Below are 19,615 nucleotides of genomic sequence, written 5' to 3'. Positions count from 1 at the left end.
CTTCTATCCCTTGCAGGCTCTATTAGTGAAATCTTTGCGCCTAAATTTTGCATTTGCTTGTGGTTATTGTATGGGGAAGATCATTGTAATTCCCGAAAATTAAGATAAGAGCCTGACTTCTGCAACTTGAGCATGACTGCTGTGATGGGATTTTCAACGATCACGATGGGTGTTGCTGAAAATCCCTTTAAAATAAGATGTGCACAGAGTATATTTAAGCTGGTGTTGGAAGAATTTTGCATAGCAACCCGTTCAATACTGAAAAGTTAGAAAATGAGAGCTAGTATAGCCAAGAATGTTTTTTATTTGTTCCATTTTAGTTCATGCAAATTAGACCCACTTAATTATAGAAAAAAAAGATGCCTCCTGCTCTGTGGTGCCCTAGGCGTCTGTCTAATCTGCATACATTATACATACGGGATTCATTCAAATGTGAACTGTAGGCTAGAATCCCATTTCCAAGAAACAGAACCTGTCCTTTAGACTGGCATTAGATGGAGCATTGTTCTCAGGGAGATATCTGCCCTGTCTCCACATGGTGACCCGCTGCATTGCAATTACAGTTTACTACTTCTTATTAACAAAAGAAAAAGGTTGTTTGGGTTCAACAAGTTGGAAAGTCTTTGTTAGAGGTATTGTCATTTTAGCATCTTTCCATAGATCACCAAGGTTAACCCAAAAATAGACGCACCTCCTTTACACATCATATTGGGGCCAAGAAATCGGATTCTTGGATCCTGAGAATCTTTATACCACAAGCAGACATGGCTGAGATAGCAGTAACCCGGTTCAGCTAGTCAGGTAACCGCCTCTTGTCTACAGGCCCCATGTATGACCGTCAGCTATCTTATCCCAGGAGGACCTATTGATCAAGTTTGAAATTTTGTTCCTATCTATTCTTTCACCCGCTGATAAGTGGTGCTGAAAGCCACTACCAGCATTACCGTCCTCTCCATTGACTAAACAGAATCACTCCAAGCCAAGCTAAATGTCCCTGCTTAGGAGCCTATTGCCTGTTTCCTATTACGTATGCTTGTTCCCTTATCCTTGCACAGGCTCTTGAATAATCAGCATTGCCCAGTTTGAAAAATAAAAAATGAACTGTATTCTATTTGTTCTGAAGAAGTAGAATAAAGAAAAGAGATGAAGTATGTAAGCTGAGATATATATAGGTAGATAAAGAGATGTATAAAAAAAAGAATAGATAGCAAGCAGATAGATACATAGATGAAGAACGATATAAAATAGGGCACAGATCATACAGCAATGTCATCACACACCTGCTCACTCACAACATCCGCTGCAGCTAATAAAACTAAATCCCCATATTTGGGAGGTGCACCTAGCAGACCTTCATTGCCCCAATGATAATCCCATCTTTCTTTGCCCTTCTTTACAAGATGAAATGTTACCTCTTGGTGCGTCTGAACATGGCTGGAGGGGGTAGGTGACCTCGGCCAGGTAAGCGTTGATGGAGGAGTTGTCAGATGGTGGTCAGAGAGATTCCAGAAAAGACATAGTCATTGGTAGAGACCAGAAGGGGACATTCTGGTATTGAGGAAAGGATGATGACGAGACAAAACAATAGGAAAGTAACCAAGGGAGAGGTGTAGGAGAAGGAAGAGAATTTAGCAGGTGAGAAAGCAGGACAATAGAAGAGGAAAGGATGTAAAGGGACAAAGCTGGATAGGAAGAGACAGAGATAGATGGAGAAAGGGACTGGAGAAGGAGCCCGGTACAGCTGTGATGTATAGGTAGACAGCTGAGAAGGTGACAGGGAATGAGATATGGAGAGAGGGAGGGCAACCAGAGGAGGGATTGGCGGAGAGACAGAGGAAGGAAAGGAGAAGACAAAGGCAGAGCTTTGGAGACAGTCGAGGGAGAAATGATGGAGATCCAGTGGGAGAGCAGACAGGGAAGGATGACAAGGATATTATGAAGGGAAAGGAAGCAGCAAAAAGATCTGCAGACAGGAGGGGGCGAGCAGACGGAGAGATTGAACCAGTGAAAGGTTGCAGCTGTGTCCTTTACAGCTCCTCTTAGCATGAGTATGCATCTGCCTTTATGTGACACGTCAACTACACGTGTGTGGATGACGATAACTGGTCTTGTCATGCCTGTGCCTCGGCACGTATCTGTAAGTGTGTATATGTGTCACCATACATGTATATTAAGATTCCCAAAAAGCATTATCATCCAATCATGTCAGGTTCAGAAGAATCAGGGGATAATCAGGCGGCCCAAGGGTATTATTAGCAAACAACCCCAATTAAAAGATCCTGGGGGTAACAGGCTATGGCCTGCATCTCCAAATCCATCCTTAGACATGACAAAATTTGTATCCTCCTCATCCACCTCTAAATACACAATTCTGTGTCCATGTTCATGATAAGCTCTGAACCAGGTCCATCTTTTGACAGAAGGCCTATACACCCAAATCTGTCTCTAGATACATCGAGCCATCTCTGAACTGGATAAGTTCTGTATTCTATGTATACCCAAGATATAAGTATTGCAACCATTCATTCCAACACTAGGCTGGAGAGGATACACTTTCATCAGTAAAGCTGGGTGATCCAGCAAACCTGGATTCTATATTGAATCCTGGACCTGATCTATTCCAGGTTTCCTGGATCACCCGGCTTAACTGATGAAAGTGTATCTTCTCCAGCCCTGGGGAGCCTTAATAAATTAGGCCCAATGAGCTTTGTACCCCATAATCACCTTCTGTATATGATCGTCTCTGTAACTTACATTCTTCTATACACAAAAACAACTCTTTAGATGGAATGAGATGTACTTCCTTTACATATCTCTACAAGATATCAGGCATTATAAGCTATGTAACCTATATTCAGCTGTAAACCTAAGATGTATTGCACCCTACACCCACTTCTAGACATGAAAAGATCTTTACTCTATATCAGTCTTTAGACCCAATAAAATCTGTACCTTATATCCACCTCTGGGCATGATAAGCTTGGTACTTCATATCTACCTAAAAAAATCAGTACTCCATATCCTTCTATAGATATGTTAAGCTATGTACACCATATCCACATATAGAGATATTAATGTTCGCACCTTATCACCACCTAAAGACATAATAATCACTTTACTTAATATCCACCACTAAACACAAAAGGTACTGTACCCTATACCCTCCTTTGGATATAATATGCTCTGTACCCCATATCTACCTCTAGACATAATAAAATCAGTACTTCATACCCTTGTTCAGATAATATAAGCCTTGTTAACCATATGCTCATAAAGATATAACAGTAACCACCTGTATTCATGATAAGCTCTTTACCTTATATCCAACTCTGAACATAAAATTCTCTTTACCCTGTATTCACCCTCTGGACATAAGTTCTATACCCTATATCTACTTCTAGACATAATAAACTCTTTATTTTGTATCCACCTCTTGGCATAACAAGCTCTGTACCCCAAATACATCAGTATGCATAAAAAGAAAGGGATTTATATATACTTTTGTTATCAGGGATCTGCATGCTCATATCCATCTCTGGACACATCAGGCCTGATTTATCTCTCCAAGGCTTAAAGCTCTCCAAGGCTTAAGATGATACACTGTCATCAGTGAAGCTGGGTAATCCAGAAAACCTGAAATGGATCTGACCCAGGATTCAAAATATTTGCTAGAAAATAGAAAATTACTTTAAAGAAATCCATTCTGGGATTGTTGGATCACCCAGGTTCATTGACGAAAGTGTATTCTCTCCAACCTGGGAGAGCTTTAATAAATCAGGACCAATAAGTCACAAATCTTCTAAGTTACTTCCAGACATGATACTCTGCTCTGTACTCTACATTCACCTCTAGACAGGATAAGCTCTGTACCCAATGTCCGTGGTAAGACAAGACAAACTATGTATTCTCATATTCCATCTCTGCACATGGTAAACTACATACCCCATATCCACTTGTAGACATTATACGCTCTATACCCCATATCCACTTGTAGACATTATATGCTCTGTACCCCATATATATTTGTACACATTATACGCTCTGTACCCCATATACATTTGTAGTCATTATACGCTCTATACCCCATATCCACTTGTGGACATTATACGCTCTATACCCCATATCCACTTATAGACATTATATGCTCTGTACCCCATATATATTTGTACACATTATACGCTCTGTACCCCATATACATTTGTAGGCATTATAGGCTCTGTACCCCATAATTATTTGTAGACATTATACGCTCTGTACCTCATATCCACTTGTAGACATTATATGCACAGTACCCCATATACATTTGTACGCATTATACGCTCTGTACCCCATAATTATTCGTAGACATTATATGCTCTGTACCCCATATACATTTGTAGACATTATAAGCTCTGTACCCATATACATTTGTAGTCATTATAAGCTCTGTACCCCATATACATTTGTAGCCCCATATACATTTGTAGACATTATAAGCTCTGTACCCATATACATTTGTAGTCATTATAAGCTCTGTACCCCATATACATTTGTAGACATTATACACTTTCCATATACATTTGTTATAAGCTCTGTACCCCATTATAGGCTCTGCACCCCATATACATTCATAGATAATATATGCTTTGTACCCCAGATACATTTGTAGACACTATAAGCTCTGAAACCCATATATATTTGTAGTCATTATACGCTCTGTACCCCATATCCACTTGTGGACATTATAAGCTCTGTACCCCATTTATATATGTAGATATTATATGCTATGTACCCCATATACATTTATAGACATTATATGCTCTGTACCCCATATACATTTACAGACAATATATGCTCTGTACCCCATATAAACTTGTAAACATTATACGCTCTGTACCCCATATCCATTCGTAGATATTATATGCTCTGTACCCCATATCCACCTCCAGACATGGTAAGCTCTGTTCCCCTAATCCACATCTAAACATTTAAATCTTGGTACACCTCATACACCTATGAATAGATCATTCCTTTAACATTAATTGAAAAAAACACAGAACCTTCATAATCTAGCAGTCAACATCTAAAGATCCAATTGATGTGCATTCCCATATAACAGAGGAAAAGGCTACAAAATAGAAATAATACTTACCCACTGCTCTTCCTGGGCAGGGGCAGATCCTGTAAAAACAAAGAAGAGCCAATAAGAAAAAATCAGCAATAAATAGGGTCACAGCCTTATACATAAATAAGATAATCATTATCAATCATGTAATTGCATAAACCAGTGAATGTCATACTGAATAGGAGCCGCAGCTCTGCCACCTGACATCACACATCGGACCTGATTTATTAAAGCTCTCTAAGACTGGAGAGGATACACTTTCATCAGTGAAGCTGGGTGATCCAGCAAACCTTGAATACATCTGGTCCAGGACTGAAAACATTTGCTAACAAATAAGCAAATGACTTTTAGGAAATCCATTCCCGGTTTGCTGGATTACCTAGCTTGGCAGATGAAATGGCAGACTTGGCAGTCTGCTCTGCAGCCTTGGAGAACTTTAATAATTCAGGTTTATAATGTGAGTGTTGAGTATAATGTTGAGTATAGGAAATGCTGGGAAGGACAGACAGAGACTGCAGACAGACTACAGTCATGCTTCTCCACCAGAGCTGTATGGAACCTTAGGGTCCCTCCAGAGCAGACCAATAAATAATTGGTAGCTCTTGGGTCAGTTACCACCGATGATCTTTTTGGCTATCTGTAAGGGTGACATTCTTCCAGTGGTCAGCAGCCTATAAGTCATTGTTCCTACTCACCACCATGTTAATATACCGCAAGCTGTGGATAGTAAGTAAATATTGTCTGGGGTACCTTGAAGACCTGAAGTCATTTTAAGGGTTCCTCCATGGTAAAAAAGAATGAAAATGGCTGCACTGGAGGAAACAATGGTCAGAAACTGTGGACATGTTACAGATTTGTTTGGGGAAAAAAGAGAAAGGTTAAAGGAGACTTGTTTCATAAAATGACTGCTATAATCCCCTATAGAAGTCATTGTTCTCCCTACAGACTGCTGGGGTCTTGGGGTCACATTGTGGGGATGCCCTTTAATCTACTGGCTTTTGGGATGTGGAAGGAACTGGAGTATCCACACAAACACAGAAACATTCAAACTCCATGTTGTGTCTATGATACCCAAGTGCTGCAAGGCCAATGTGTTAAGCAATGGTGAACCACCGTGCCACTCTTGTCAAATATGAACAAGCTGCCTTAATGCAACACATTATTCCTAAAAGATTCATGCACGCTGATGTAAAAGGAGCCTGAAGGATATTGCACAGATATATTGAAGAATATATGGGATGTATTAGGCATCTAAACCTTTATTCCCCATTTCCCCCCCAGACTGTGTCTGACTGGCTGGTGAGTTCTGATATCCGATATAAAGCGGCTATATATTTACTGTATATAAGAAAAGAGGAAGACAACGCTGACAGTTCCATAAGAAATACCAGTTGTCATATCAGTCCTTGTAGACGCCGCACACACTCCCATTTAGTGCTAAATTTTCTGCTCAATTCCCTAGCCTCTCTGCATTGGAGCTCAGTTACTACGGAGACCAGACAGCAACCAGAAAAATGCTGATATACTCCGGAGGAAGCAGAGGGCTCAGCGCTCAGCACAACGAATCAGGGCTATGTTGCCATGTTACGTGTCATAACATCTGGAAAAAGATCATACTGTATATCTGCTGTACACGTAGCTGCTGGAATGACCTCAATGAAAATCTAATTTTTACAACATATATGACTAATAAAGGGACACAATACACTTATAGTGCTTGCAATATTCTATAAAATATATGTAAATTCAATTCCTTGAAATTTTAGCAAGCGTGAACATGTCAATAAAATCACTAAAGTCATTATTTGATATTTTGAGATCTGCATCGTTTTAATAAAATATCTGGTAATGCTGCCATGGAGGTCCTTGTTTGTGCATTTTCTTGGGAAAAGGGTGGCAACGCAATGTGTATGTTTCCTAATTGTGCTTCTGCATTGTCACCCTATCATATAAACTTCCTATGGAAATTACAAGTGGCCATTCAGCAAACATACAACCATGGTCACCCCCTCTTAATTGGCTTCCATTTCACCTGAGAATCAAATTCAAGCTCCTGTGCTTTACCTTCAAGTCCCTACACAGTTCTTGTCCCACTTACCTTTCTAACCTGATTTCCCCCACCCGCTCTCTCCGCTTCTCTGATGACCTACTAATGTCTTCCTCACTCATAACCTCATCACACGCACCGCTCCAAGACTTTTCTCAGAGCTGCCCCACCCTCTGGAATAGTCTTCCTCCTTCTATTCGGCTTGCTCCAACTTTCTGCTCATTTAAAGGAGCACCTAAAACCCATCTTTTTAAACTTGCCTACCCATCTTTTTCTGTCTCTAAAACCCTCACTACTTCCCACCACTACATATCTTCCCTCTTATTGTGTGCTGCTTCCTCCACTTCTTAGATTGTAAGCTCTTCAGGCCAGGGTCCTCTCCTCCTCCTGTGTCACTGTCAGTTGCAACCCCCATTTAAAGTTCAACACTGCGTAATATGTTGGCTCTATATAAATCTTGTTTTTTATTAATAATATTAATAATATCCCAATGCAGCCATCATCAATGGCAAGTATACATGAACTGACTTTAAAGAGGCTGCAGGAGATCTGACATGTAGCTAAGGATGAAATGAAAGTGGAAACAACTATTTTATTTGGTTATGGTTTGGTTTATTTGGTAATTGGTTATGACATATGGTGTTTTAGCAATCTAAATATCATCCAGGTAGGGATCACATTTATCGATGGTGCTATGCTCTGCAAGTAAACCCCACTGTATGGGGTGCAGAAAATGGGGCACGCAGAAAATGGGATGGCATAATACAACATAATCTCACCCCTAAAATAAGTTCTAATGGTATGAAAATACTGTGACTGTATACAGTATATACTGTAGGACTGTAAATATCCTGATAAACTACAAGAAAGGGAACAATATCATCCATAATAATATACAAGCTTTCTATAAAACCAAAGAAAAAAATTCCCAATATTGCCCAAATCAGCCTATCACTGCCATAATTCTGACTATTTGATTGTTTTTTGTGAATTTTTAAATATATTCATTTACTTGTGAATCTTAAAGAGCATTGTAGAATAATGATGAACCATCACATTTGTTCCTTCTCCATCCATTCCCATAATCCTGTAACATAGTAAATGTTGTACCGAGGGCCACTCAGCTCCTATTACGCCCTAGGGAAGAACAGCCAAACCTTTATCACACCAGTGCCAGTTAGGAAATGAAAATGTGCTTATTATTTTTTAGCCAATAAAAGATGACTCCACTAAAATCTAACTGATTAAAACATAAAAGGAGACTGTATTTCTTCTGTTCCCCTCTCCTTGATTTAGTTTTACGGACTTTTGGGAACTGCCATCTACAGTGCCAAGCTGAATGCCCCTTTTTGTCTAGGAGCACTGGTCCCTAAATCTGGTCATCATTTACCATGGAGGACCAGCAGCCCTGGTATGTGTATGAGGACACTGGGGACCCAACCAGGGGCGTATAGGGGAGGAAGAGAGCAATTGCTACTAGGGGAGTGAGGAAAAAGGGGAAGAGGTAACAACGCTCTTCAATGTTCCCCTACACAAGAATTTACCCCTCGCAGTGTAGGGGAACTTCCACTGCAAGGGAAGTATTTCAATTTTTTACCAGACATTGTAAATGTGTATCTTTACCTAAAGAAGAATAATATTTGCTCCTGTTTTGCAAAAAATGCACATTTGCTTATACTGTCCAAGCTCCCTCATTCTGTACAAATAGCCCCCTGCAAAAGTTTAAATGAGAGTAAAAGAAAAAAAACATATGCGGTAGAAAAACATATTAGCAATAAATGCACATTTTCTGGTGTTTTAACCTTTTAAAGTCCCTGCAAGTACAGAAAATACTTACTGATCTGTCACAAATCCATTAAGCTACTAAGTCCAGTTGTAGGCCGACAACACAACATTTTTGTGTTGTCAGACCTGCACTAAACCATTTATTTCTTTGCCATCAATGCCACCAATGCCTCTCCTCATCTCCAAAACACAGAAACCAAACATTCTTTAGTCTGAAGATAAAAACTAGAAGGGCTAAATAGTATTCTAATTATTACACAGGAAGTGTGCACAGGACACAGAACACCTCCTAATTTCTGGCATGATCAATATTTATTTGATGTACTTAATAAGCATATATAACAAATTGTTTTCAATGGTATATTTAAGCCTCCATTCATGCCACGGGCATTGGGTGGCATTGGCCAGCATTGCCAACACAACCCTAATGCATAGGGCAGTGTACCTTGTGTTCTATCAGTTCAGTGTGCTGCAATGGTGTGTGTTGTATAATGCAAAAGGAAGGTCCACTTCCCTGCCAGCCTCCTACTGCCTGTAAAAAACAATGTGAAAAACAAAGTGCTCTGCTGTGAATCACCCTAAGAAACCAAAATGCAATACTTACCTTACCCCCATCTTCCATATCACTGAGCTTGATGTCACTTCCCTTGTAGGTAGAGTCCTGTAGAACTCAGAGCGGGGGAAATATCACAAGAAGACACTCCAATCCATTGCAAGAGCATCTTCTCCTGAGGTTACGCCTGCTCCATGTTATTATTATTATTGATAAATTTATTATATTGCACTAGGATTTATATAGCGCTAACATATTACGTAGCACTGTACATTAAATAGGGGTTGCAAATGACAGACAGATACAGACAATGACACAGGAGGAGGAGAGGACCCTGCCCCGAAGAGCTTACAATCTAGGAGGTGGGGGAAGTATCACACAATAGGAGGGGAGATATGAATGGTGGGAAGTAGTGAGGGTTTTAAAAGAACGAAGAAGACGGGTAGACAAGTATGAAAAGATCATTTTGTGTGCTCTTTTTAGTGAGCAGAAAGTAGGAGCAAGCCAAATGGGACGTTGAAGACCATTCCAGAGAGTCGGGGCAGCTCTAGAAAAGTCTTAGAGCCGTGCGTGTGATGAGGTTATAAGTGAGGAAGTTCCATGAGACACTATCAGGAAGGAAGAAGATGTCTGATCCTTACCAATGCACTAGTAGACGGGGAAGGTAGATATAACTATATCTTATTACATTTTTACCTACATTTGATAGGTGATTTGAGAAGAAGGCCCATGCAGCGTAAGCAGACCTTCCATTTATGTGAAAATTCTGCTTTAGAGGCAGACATCTGTAGGATTGCTTTAAGACATGTATCCATTTTTTATTATTCACGTTTTAATACACAGGACTCATTGAAATGCGCAGACAACATGAACACAGCTAGCTAATTAGTCACAATACAGACACCTCTTTTGGCTGCTTCCTAGTAAACGGAGCTGCCTGGGGTAAAATAGAAATAAACAAAATTTGGCAGACAACTAATAGAGTCTGAAGCCCAGCAACTGTGGAGATACGTTATTACCTGATCTACGTATCAAACATGAGACAATGCTTATATCTGTTCATCTAACGTTTGTAATGACATCCAATAAAGACAACTAAACTAAGGACTATAGGCCTGATTTATTAAAGCTCTCCAAGGCTGGAGAGGATACAATTTTATCAGCGAAGCTGGGTGATCAAGCAAACCTGGAATGGATGTGGTCTAGGATTGAAAGCATTTGCTAACAAATAGCTAATTACTTTTAAGAAATCTTTTCCAGGTTTGTTGGGTCACCCAGTGTATCCTCTCCAGCCTTGGAGAGCTTTAATAAATCAGCCCCTATATTTCAGGTTGGTAGGTTGGTCTTAAATTAGGTAGGTTGGTGTCCATACTTGCAAGACCCTAATAGGGAGCTCACTGTATACAAATGGACCTCTCATTTTGTGTGTACTCTATATCACCTTTACAGGTTCTTGGTACTAAACTGGTTCATTTATCCAGACTCCAACACCATATTAATACCATTGGTGCTAAATTGAAATAAATGTTTTGGGTGCCGTTGGCCTTTAAATGAATCCCTTCAGGTTCTAGGTACTGTCTAATCTAATAACATTAATTTGGGTTCAACTAAAGCGACTTTAATCTTGCCAAAGATGATTCTAAGGTAGCAAGTGTCCTGAGGAACAGGTACAAGTCAAAATAATCTATGTGGCCCTAAAACAGTCTTCTTGGGTCCTATACCCAGGGTATCAAGATACAATGAAGCCCTGCTTCTTCCTGACACTAAGGCACAATGGCTGTCATTCAACTGTCCATTGTATCTAATCCTCACTTTGGTCCAGTATCTTAGTGACAGGGATAGAGCTTAACAACATGAGCATATCTGAATTTGACAAGTCTTATCTCTGTGTACAGCTTAGGTCTGGGATATAAGTGCCTACAAAGAGAAACATGGATTTATTTAAAGATTATTAATGGTATTATCGGACACCACAAGTAGCCAACACTTCAATATTTCGAAAATTTTTAGGCAAGGTCAGGTTCATCTTAAATGCTTGTGTCTCTCTTCAAGTTAGTTTTTTATTTTACTGTGCAACCCTATGGATTATCGATTCAAGCCCTACATACAATGTCTGCTCAAGTCAGAAGGCCATACCACATCCCATCAGAGATTTACTAAGCCCTACAACTAGGACAGGGTGGTGCAAATACCCATTCAGACAGAAGTCAAGGTCTTATGTATAGCCTGGGCCTGGAAGCTCCAGAGTGGCCACCTGCTTATTTCAAGAGACTGTCCCTTTTTTGAAAACAAAGCCCTCTGTCCCTATTTCCTTATCAGTATCATTCTTTGATTGATTTATAGACTTCTGTAAAAAAAAAAAAAAAAAAAAAAAAAAAGGATGATTTACCTACCGAATGTGTCAAACTTCTAAAGTATTGCATTTTAGGAACCAAGTGTATGAAAAAAGTAGTAGTGAAAAGGAAAAGTAACACATTCACTGTATAGAATTTTTCCATTAAAAACAATGATTTTAGATAAGTCAGATTTTTACAAGACTTTTTACAAGAAAACATATCACTTTATCAGAAAGTGGGCACTAGTGGGAACTAGATTTTATTGCCAGACACAGACATATTGTAAGCAGATACAGAAGCTGCCTTGAGCACTTGGGTGTTGTGTTTTGCAAATACTTACTTCAGCTACAAAATCAGTGATTTGGCTTCCACCTTTCCACCTCCTTCACAATACTATTAGATGCTAATTGTGACTGGTTGTGCCACCAACCAAAACCAATGCCTGTGATACAGGAAGTGGCAGATAAGTGTGATGACTTCCAAGTTGAAGCTGGTCTTAGGGTTATAAAGCGCCCGGGTATCAAGACTTCCAGGGGGCTCTAAAGATACGTACAGAAACCTGGACACAGCTGCTGTAGTTTCTGTCAATAATATTTGTACAATAGATATCTTTGCAGTCTTATTTGAGAAGAGGGTTGGCAATGCAATAGAGGGAAAGTTTTCTTCACAACAGAGTGGAAATTCCTTTCCAGCAAAGAAACTACAACAATGGCATTCAAACTTCTACTAAACTCTGAAGGACATCTCTGGATGCCCCTACAGAACCACAAATGGATACCCTCATCTAGTGAACCTCCATCAAGGACAGTCCACCATCCAAACTTTCCTCTCCCAGTGAATTTGACCCTCTCTGCTCTCTCTCTTGCATTTGAGTGGTCATTAGGTTCAATAAACTCAACATGTTCCCAGGGGCAACATCTGATGACAGACAGTGCAGATGCTAGATCAGAATAAGTCCACAGACAGACTGTCAGAGAAAACAGAGAGTGGAAGAGCCAGGAGACTAATGTCCAGGTCAGGTGAAAGAGTGTTCAAGTTCTAGACCAGAAAACAGATCCACACTTTCTTTTAGTTCTCTATTCTTGAAGTCTTAACTCCAAAGAGGAGGCACAGCTAGCAGTGCCATAATCTGTGGTGCCTCTTTATCCACCAGCTGCTCAGGAGCCAACCCAGAACAAACCTTTCACTCTGTAGGTAACTATAACACTCCTCTATGCACATTGATGTACTTCTTATCCAAGGAATCTCATCAATGGAAAAAAGAGCAGGCCTCCTGGGGACTTCCTGAAGTGGGATTAATGGGAACTCCTCAAGGACCTTCTATTGTTTCCCGTTAAGGTCTGTTTTTAAAAACATTTTACCATATCACAACATTGTGGCCCTTTTGTGTGGTACTTTCATACCAAATGAAGTTGATTTTAAAGCTAGTAAGATACGTCTTTTTTTATCATGACCTGCAGAAGGAAACTAACAGATGGAGTTGACTTTTTGTACGTGAGGCCCATGGAGAGCAAGAAACTGACTGCGTAATTGTGATTAACGCTAAACTGCATTTTCAGCAGTGTAAATACAGAACCCTCATGGGTTATTCTGCTCTTGCAACAGAAAGCCAGCAATCTCCACAGAGTCATCATTTCTTAGTTATCGTCATCTCCAAGACAACTCTTTTTTTTTCTATGAGTGACTAGATAGATTTAGCTGGCAGCCTGAGCAGTGTGCACAAATCTGCCAGATTTCCATTTCTTGCCAGTTTTATCAACAGCAATTATGCACCAAAAAGCCCAAACCAATTTACTCTGCTCAGAGTGTCTCCCACTGGAAGGCCGTGGTGTCCAAATTCTATACTTTACATAGCCAGTCTTTTCACCAGAGATCAGTAATGTCACTGACATACTTCATATTTATATAAATACAGCCTATCTATTACTAGAAACCAGTTACATGATCAATAAGCTTTATATGAATTATTTGTTCCTTAGAGACCAGTGACATGACTAATAAACTTCATAGTCATCAGGATGAAGCCTATCCACTCATAGAGACCACTGACATCACCAACATTTCATATTTAGGAGAACACATCCTATCCATTTACTAGAGACCCCTTACCCTAAAGCCCTTTTAGGTCTCTCAAGCTGGTCCTGGCCCAGGAAGGGGCAGGTCCATGACATAGCTGGGCTCACAGAAGGCAATATGATTGACATTGGGTGCCATGGAACCCTGAAGAAAAGCAATACTGGGTGTCAAAGTGGTTTAACATTTTGGGGATCAGTGCCAGGGACAAAGTGGGTATTGCTTTTTTTTTTACAGGATAAACTAATCTAAAAAATCTTCCTAGACATTTACTTTAATGTATTAGCTAGTAGTAGTTGGTCACAATCACATGAAATGATGAAGATGTTTCCTCACACATCCAATAGGTTTCCTTAGTTCAGATATATATGAATATTTTACCTGGATAAATGGAAACCTTCACAGGCATTTTGATTGCTACGTTGATAATAATAAGTTGCCTCTATATCTAAAAAACCTCAAAAACACTACAAATGCCCTGTTAATGACTGACACAGGGCATGCTGGAACTGTTAGTTTCCCAATGCCGGTTGAGTCTATGCTATCCTGTCTCATTTTGTTCCCCCCACCCTGTTAAAGCAATTATATAATCAATAACCGAACCACAGCCCATCCATAATGCAGTGCGGCCCTTTTAGCGCACGACATAAATATATTCTACAGCAATAAGCTCATACAGCATCATTGTCGTCACAAAGCCGAGGAAAATTGGATTGAGGCCGGTCTGAGGCAAAGCATTCTGCAGAAAGTATGCTGGCCATTTGTGAGAGTGAAGCTCAAATACCCACAATGCATCGCAAAATCAACGTTCATGGGGAAAAAGACGATAAAACTGGGAAATTTCTGTGTATTTCTAAAAAAGCTTTTGCCATGCAATATTTTATATATTTATTTACACACAGACTGATGTTTTTTTTTTTTGCATGAATTCCCCTCACAGCTAACTACAGTTATAATTATATATCATTTCTGGTGATCTGACTGCAGGAAGCTAATTGGTTACAATAATTTGCAACACTTTGCACATCATCCCCCATATTGGTCCATATTGGCCCTGGTACTCAATTTTCACTGTAAACACCAAGGGAAGGGAGGTCAACTACCTACACAGCTTGGTGACACGGAATATTAGAGGAAAAGATGAAAAGAAATGTCACCAAAATGCTTTATAAACCCAGAAATAAGGATTGCGGGCCTAGAATGCACAGAAGCTTCAGTGCCAAGCACAGGTTATGATGCAGCGGTTGCCTAGCAACAGATACCGGATCAAAAGATCCACTATACCAATGTGCGGGATAAAAAGTCATAGGGAAATCTTGGCTTTTATATCAAAGCAAGGAAAGAAATCTGTGTTATTCATAACTAACAGTCCGGTGTTGTCTTTTATCTCCCTGCTGTAGGTAACCAGGGGTGGCATCCATATTGGTGGCCCCCTGCAATATGCACAAATGTATGCCAAGGCTGTATGGAGATATAGGAGGGGTATAGAAAATGTATTATGGAGTAATAGAGATGGAGATAGATGGAGCTATGGTCAGGATTATTGGGCAAGGGAAATATGTATATATAAGTATATGGTAGTCGGTGCAATGGCCAGGATAATCAGCAGATATGGGAAGAGCTGGATGAAATGCAATAATGCAATATATAACATTAGAATGTAGCCAGGATAACTGAAAGAATATGGAGTTGTAGGAAGTGTAATATGCAGAGGTATGGAGTAGTAAGAAGAGTTATAGTCAATGAAATTTGGAACTGTAGGAATAGTAACATGAAATGTAATATGGAGTAGTAATAAGAGCTATAGTCAATGTATTGTGGTACTGTAGGAAGGGTAACGTGCAGTGTAATGTAGAGTAGTAAGAAGTGTTATATTCAAAATAATATGGAATTGCTGGAGGAATAATGCACAGTGTATTATGGAGTAGTAAGAAGAGTTCTAGTCAATGTAATATGGAGTTGTAGGAAGAGTAACATGCAGAGTTGTAAACGAGTTGTAAAAGTAAAGTAATATGTAGTGTAATACAGAATAGTAAAACGTATAATAGTCAAAGTAAATGGATTTGTAGGAAGAGTAATACTCGGAATAATATAGATAAGTAGAAAGTAATAAAGTCAATGGAATATGGAGTTTTAAAAGTAAAGTAATATGCAGTGTAATACAGAATAGTAAAATGTGTTATAGTCAAAGTAAATGGAATTGTAGAAAGAGTAATATTTAGAATAATATAGATAAGCAGAAAGTAATAAAGTCAATGTAATATGGAGTTGTAGGAAGAGTAATATGCAGTGTAATACAGAATTGCAAAAAGTGTTATAGTCAATGTAGGATGGAATAGTCGTGTAATATGTATATACAGAAAAAGTGACGTGCAGCATAACATGAAATAGGAGGGGCAATTATAGCCAGTGTTATAAATAAAAGCAGGAGGAATTATATGCAGCGTAATATAAAGTACTGTAGTAGGATGAGTAATATAAAGTGTAATATGGAATTGAAGGAATAGGATGAGTTATATGTAAAATGAAACAGAAAGAGAAGTTATAGACAATGATAATTTAACAGGAGGAATTATCGAAATATTAATATGCAGTGTAATATGTATAGGGAGCAGTTTTACTAAGTGTAATATGTATAGGGAGCAGTTATAGACAGTGTAATATGTATAGGGAGCAGTTATAGGGAGTGTAATATGTAAGTGTAATATGTATAGGGAGCAGTTATAGGAAGTGTAATATGTATAGGGAGCAGTTATAGGAAGTGTAATATGTATAAGGAGCAGTTATAGGCAGTGTAATATGTATAGGGAGCAGGTATAGGGAGTGCAATATGTATAGGGAGCAGGTATAGGTGGTGTGATACGTACTGGGAGCAATTATAGGGAGTTTAATATCTACAGAGAGCAGTTAGAAGCAGTGTAATATGTAAAGGGAGCAAATATAGGGAGTGTAATATGCATAGGAATTAGTTATAGGAAGTAATATGTTATTGGGGGTATCTCGGTGTCTCATAGTTGCTGTGAGTACAGGAATCTGGGATTTGGAGCTGGAGGGATCCCAGGTCTCAGAATGCTCTGACTGATCCTGGTAGTTAGAATTGTTACTGCATGAAGTAAAGCCCATCACTAAAATCCCATCTAATATTAAACATGATAAAGTCATTTCAGATCTAATGACTTTCATCCCAATAGTACATAGAAATGTTGTACAGGTTTCTTTGTGCAAACACTTCCTGTTATACGGTGACAACACTCTGTCCCTGACTTCCAATTGCTCAGTGTTGTCACTCCATTGCGCTCCTACCAATAGAGGCTGCAAGCGCCCATGCCAATGCACATAACCAATGGCCCACTGTTATCACCCAGTGAAACCCACCCTGAGAAATGCCATGCAGCCAACACTAGAGTGCATAGAGATGCAAGTGGCTGCAAAGAGCTTAAACTATTCAATAAAGCAATGCAAATATATACGTAACAACGTGCAAATTGCAATAGCCCATAGCAACCAATACAACATCAATCTACCAAACTCAGGCCAGTAAGATGAAATGTGATTGGCTGCTATAGGTCACATTACTAATACAGAGTAAGATAGGGAGTCATACAAGCATTTGAAATAAGCATAACCCTATAACAAACCCTAGCAAAGAATCCAAGAAAAGCAAGAGTGTGACATGTATTACTCATAGCAACCAGGCTGGCTTTTCTTAAGGATGGTTGCTCTGGGCAACAGCCCCACTTTTGCTCCGGTTGGCATCAGCAGAGGGGTAACAAGGGGTGTGATAGGGGAGAACAAAATCTGGAGTCACAAGAGGATCTGCAAGGATGGGTAGGGTGCCATGGAAGGTGTATTGGATACATACAACCAGAATGGGAGAGAAGGGAGGAAGTAGGGATCTTATAGGAAGCGAAGATGAAACAATGTAGCCAAGACAATTGCATGAGAAGGTGCAGATAAGATGAAGATTGGGTACCATGATGGAGGGGGGTGGGGTGATCAGGGCACATCAGAGGTGGCACTTTACCTGCAGCCTCCTGCGTCTGATGATGGCAGAGTCATCCATGTCATATGGAGAGTGCAGAACACAGAGGATCAGACAGGGAGGGGGAGAAAGAGAGAGAAAGAGAGGGAGGAGGATGAAGAGGAGGAGGAGGGAGGCTGCACACAGCTACACTTTAATACATCAACACAAAGGCTTGGCTACCTTTTTACTAGCACACAGGGAGGAGGGGGAGGAGAGCTGACCAAACCCACCGGGGCCATTACCGGAATACGGGCCAGGTAAAAAGGCCGCACAGTGGGCAACACCTAATGTTAGCCACTGAGGACAGCTATTTGCATGGAGGATGTATTAGGAGGCCTCCTTCTATATATCGGCCACCTTTTAGATTGCAAGCTCCATTGGGCAGGGTCCTCTTTTCCTGCTGGGTTATAGACGGTGCAGGTTTGTCATCTGCAGCCCCCATTTATTGTACAGGGCTGCGTCATATGTCGATAATTTGCAAAGATTATGGCCAGGTTCACGCCGGTTAAGGCTGAGATCTATTGGGTGAGGTGCCTATTGTATGGCAATGCATGAAAAGAAGTACATGCACCTGTGTTTACCTATGCATCACAATGCATGTATCACAATGCATGGTGCATGTGGTCCTGTGCATGTTCAGCACAGGGCATTGGGATGCCATTCAGAATGAATTGCAATTCAACGCACCAATGTTTGTAATAAACCCTATCATGAATCTGGCCTAACATAACGATAAGGATTATTATTATTTTACAGGATTTATAAAGCTCCAACATATTACATAGCGCTGTATATTTTTTTTGGAAATAAGGAATCCTGGTGTTCACATAACATGCACAGTTACATGCAAATTGAACATATGTTGCTGCATCAGCCTATATGTTCTGGTATGTTTGTTTAAGGGGTTTTCTGATATAGGGTGACAACGCTCTGTCCCTGTCCCTCAATGGTTCCCCTGCATTGTCACCCTGTCACATGGGCTTTCCAGTTGAGCTGACCACATCAAAGTGAATTACACAGACCTGGTCTACTGTTGTCAACATCAGATACTGCACCTAGGAAGTGCCAAGCAGCTATCGCTGGGGTACAGGTAATGGAATGTGGATGCAAAGAAGCTGAAATACTGAGGTGTAATAAAGGAGGGGAAAAAATACTTTTACCTGGAGAAAGTGTTCCGGTGGTCTTTAGGAGTGTAATGGGTTTTGACATGGATTTTGAGAAATACAGATCGTCCTGGACCTGTTCTTTTACCAAAAAACAGTCCCTGTTCCAAACACAGAAACAAAGTAATAATTTACAAATGAGACAAATCATATTAAAATACATCAAAAAACAAAAAAAAAAAAACATTAAATCAACAATACGACCTTTCCAAACCCAAACACAATATAAAATAATAAAATAATTAAAGAATCAAGGAAACATCAAGTAAGCAACTTAATGAGGTTATCACTAAATCTACGGCACAGAAGTGGATTTTCAGCTCTGCTTTGTCAGCACAAACGCTGCTGATCATTTCCACCACGGCAACCTGGCCTGTTAATACGTTGGACCTGATTTATTAAAGCTCTCCAAGGCTGGAGAGGATGCACTTTCCTGGGTGATCCAGCAAACCTGGAATGGATCTGGAGGATTCAAAATATTTGCTAGCAAATTACAAGGAAATCGATTTCAGGTTTGCTGAATCACCCAG

At 39.9% G+C, this 19,615-nt stretch overlaps 1 protein-coding gene across 2 annotated transcripts in view; it reads right to left on the bottom strand.

Moving 5' to 3' along the window:
- Window positions 1-17,976, bottom strand: part of MAST1 (microtubule associated serine/threonine kinase 1) — a 50,337-nt gene extending 32,361 nt beyond the window's left edge. The window contains exons 1-2 of one of the 2 annotated variants that reach the window (XM_072399497.1): window positions 17,923-17,976; window positions 5,132-5,160 (exon numbers count right to left, since the gene is read on the bottom strand). In XM_072399497.1, the coding sequence (XP_072255598.1) occupies window positions 5,132-5,160; window positions 17,923-17,961 (68 nt within the window). In that variant the 5' untranslated portion in view covers window positions 17,962-17,976. Of the gene's footprint in view, window positions 1-1,412; window positions 2,151-5,131; window positions 5,161-17,922 lie in introns of those variants that run through there. The other variant, XM_072399498.1, reaches the window with a different exon arrangement.
- Window positions 17,977-19,615: the final 1,639 nt, after the last annotated feature.

This window comes from Pyxicephalus adspersus, chromosome 2, assembly GCF_032062135.1.
Source record: "Pyxicephalus adspersus chromosome 2, UCB_Pads_2.0, whole genome shotgun sequence".
Taxonomy (NCBI): domain Eukaryota; kingdom Metazoa; phylum Chordata; class Amphibia; order Anura; family Pyxicephalidae; genus Pyxicephalus; species Pyxicephalus adspersus.
The sequence above is the reverse complement of the archived record's forward strand: the minus strand, read 5'-3'. Positions and strand labels throughout refer to the sequence as shown.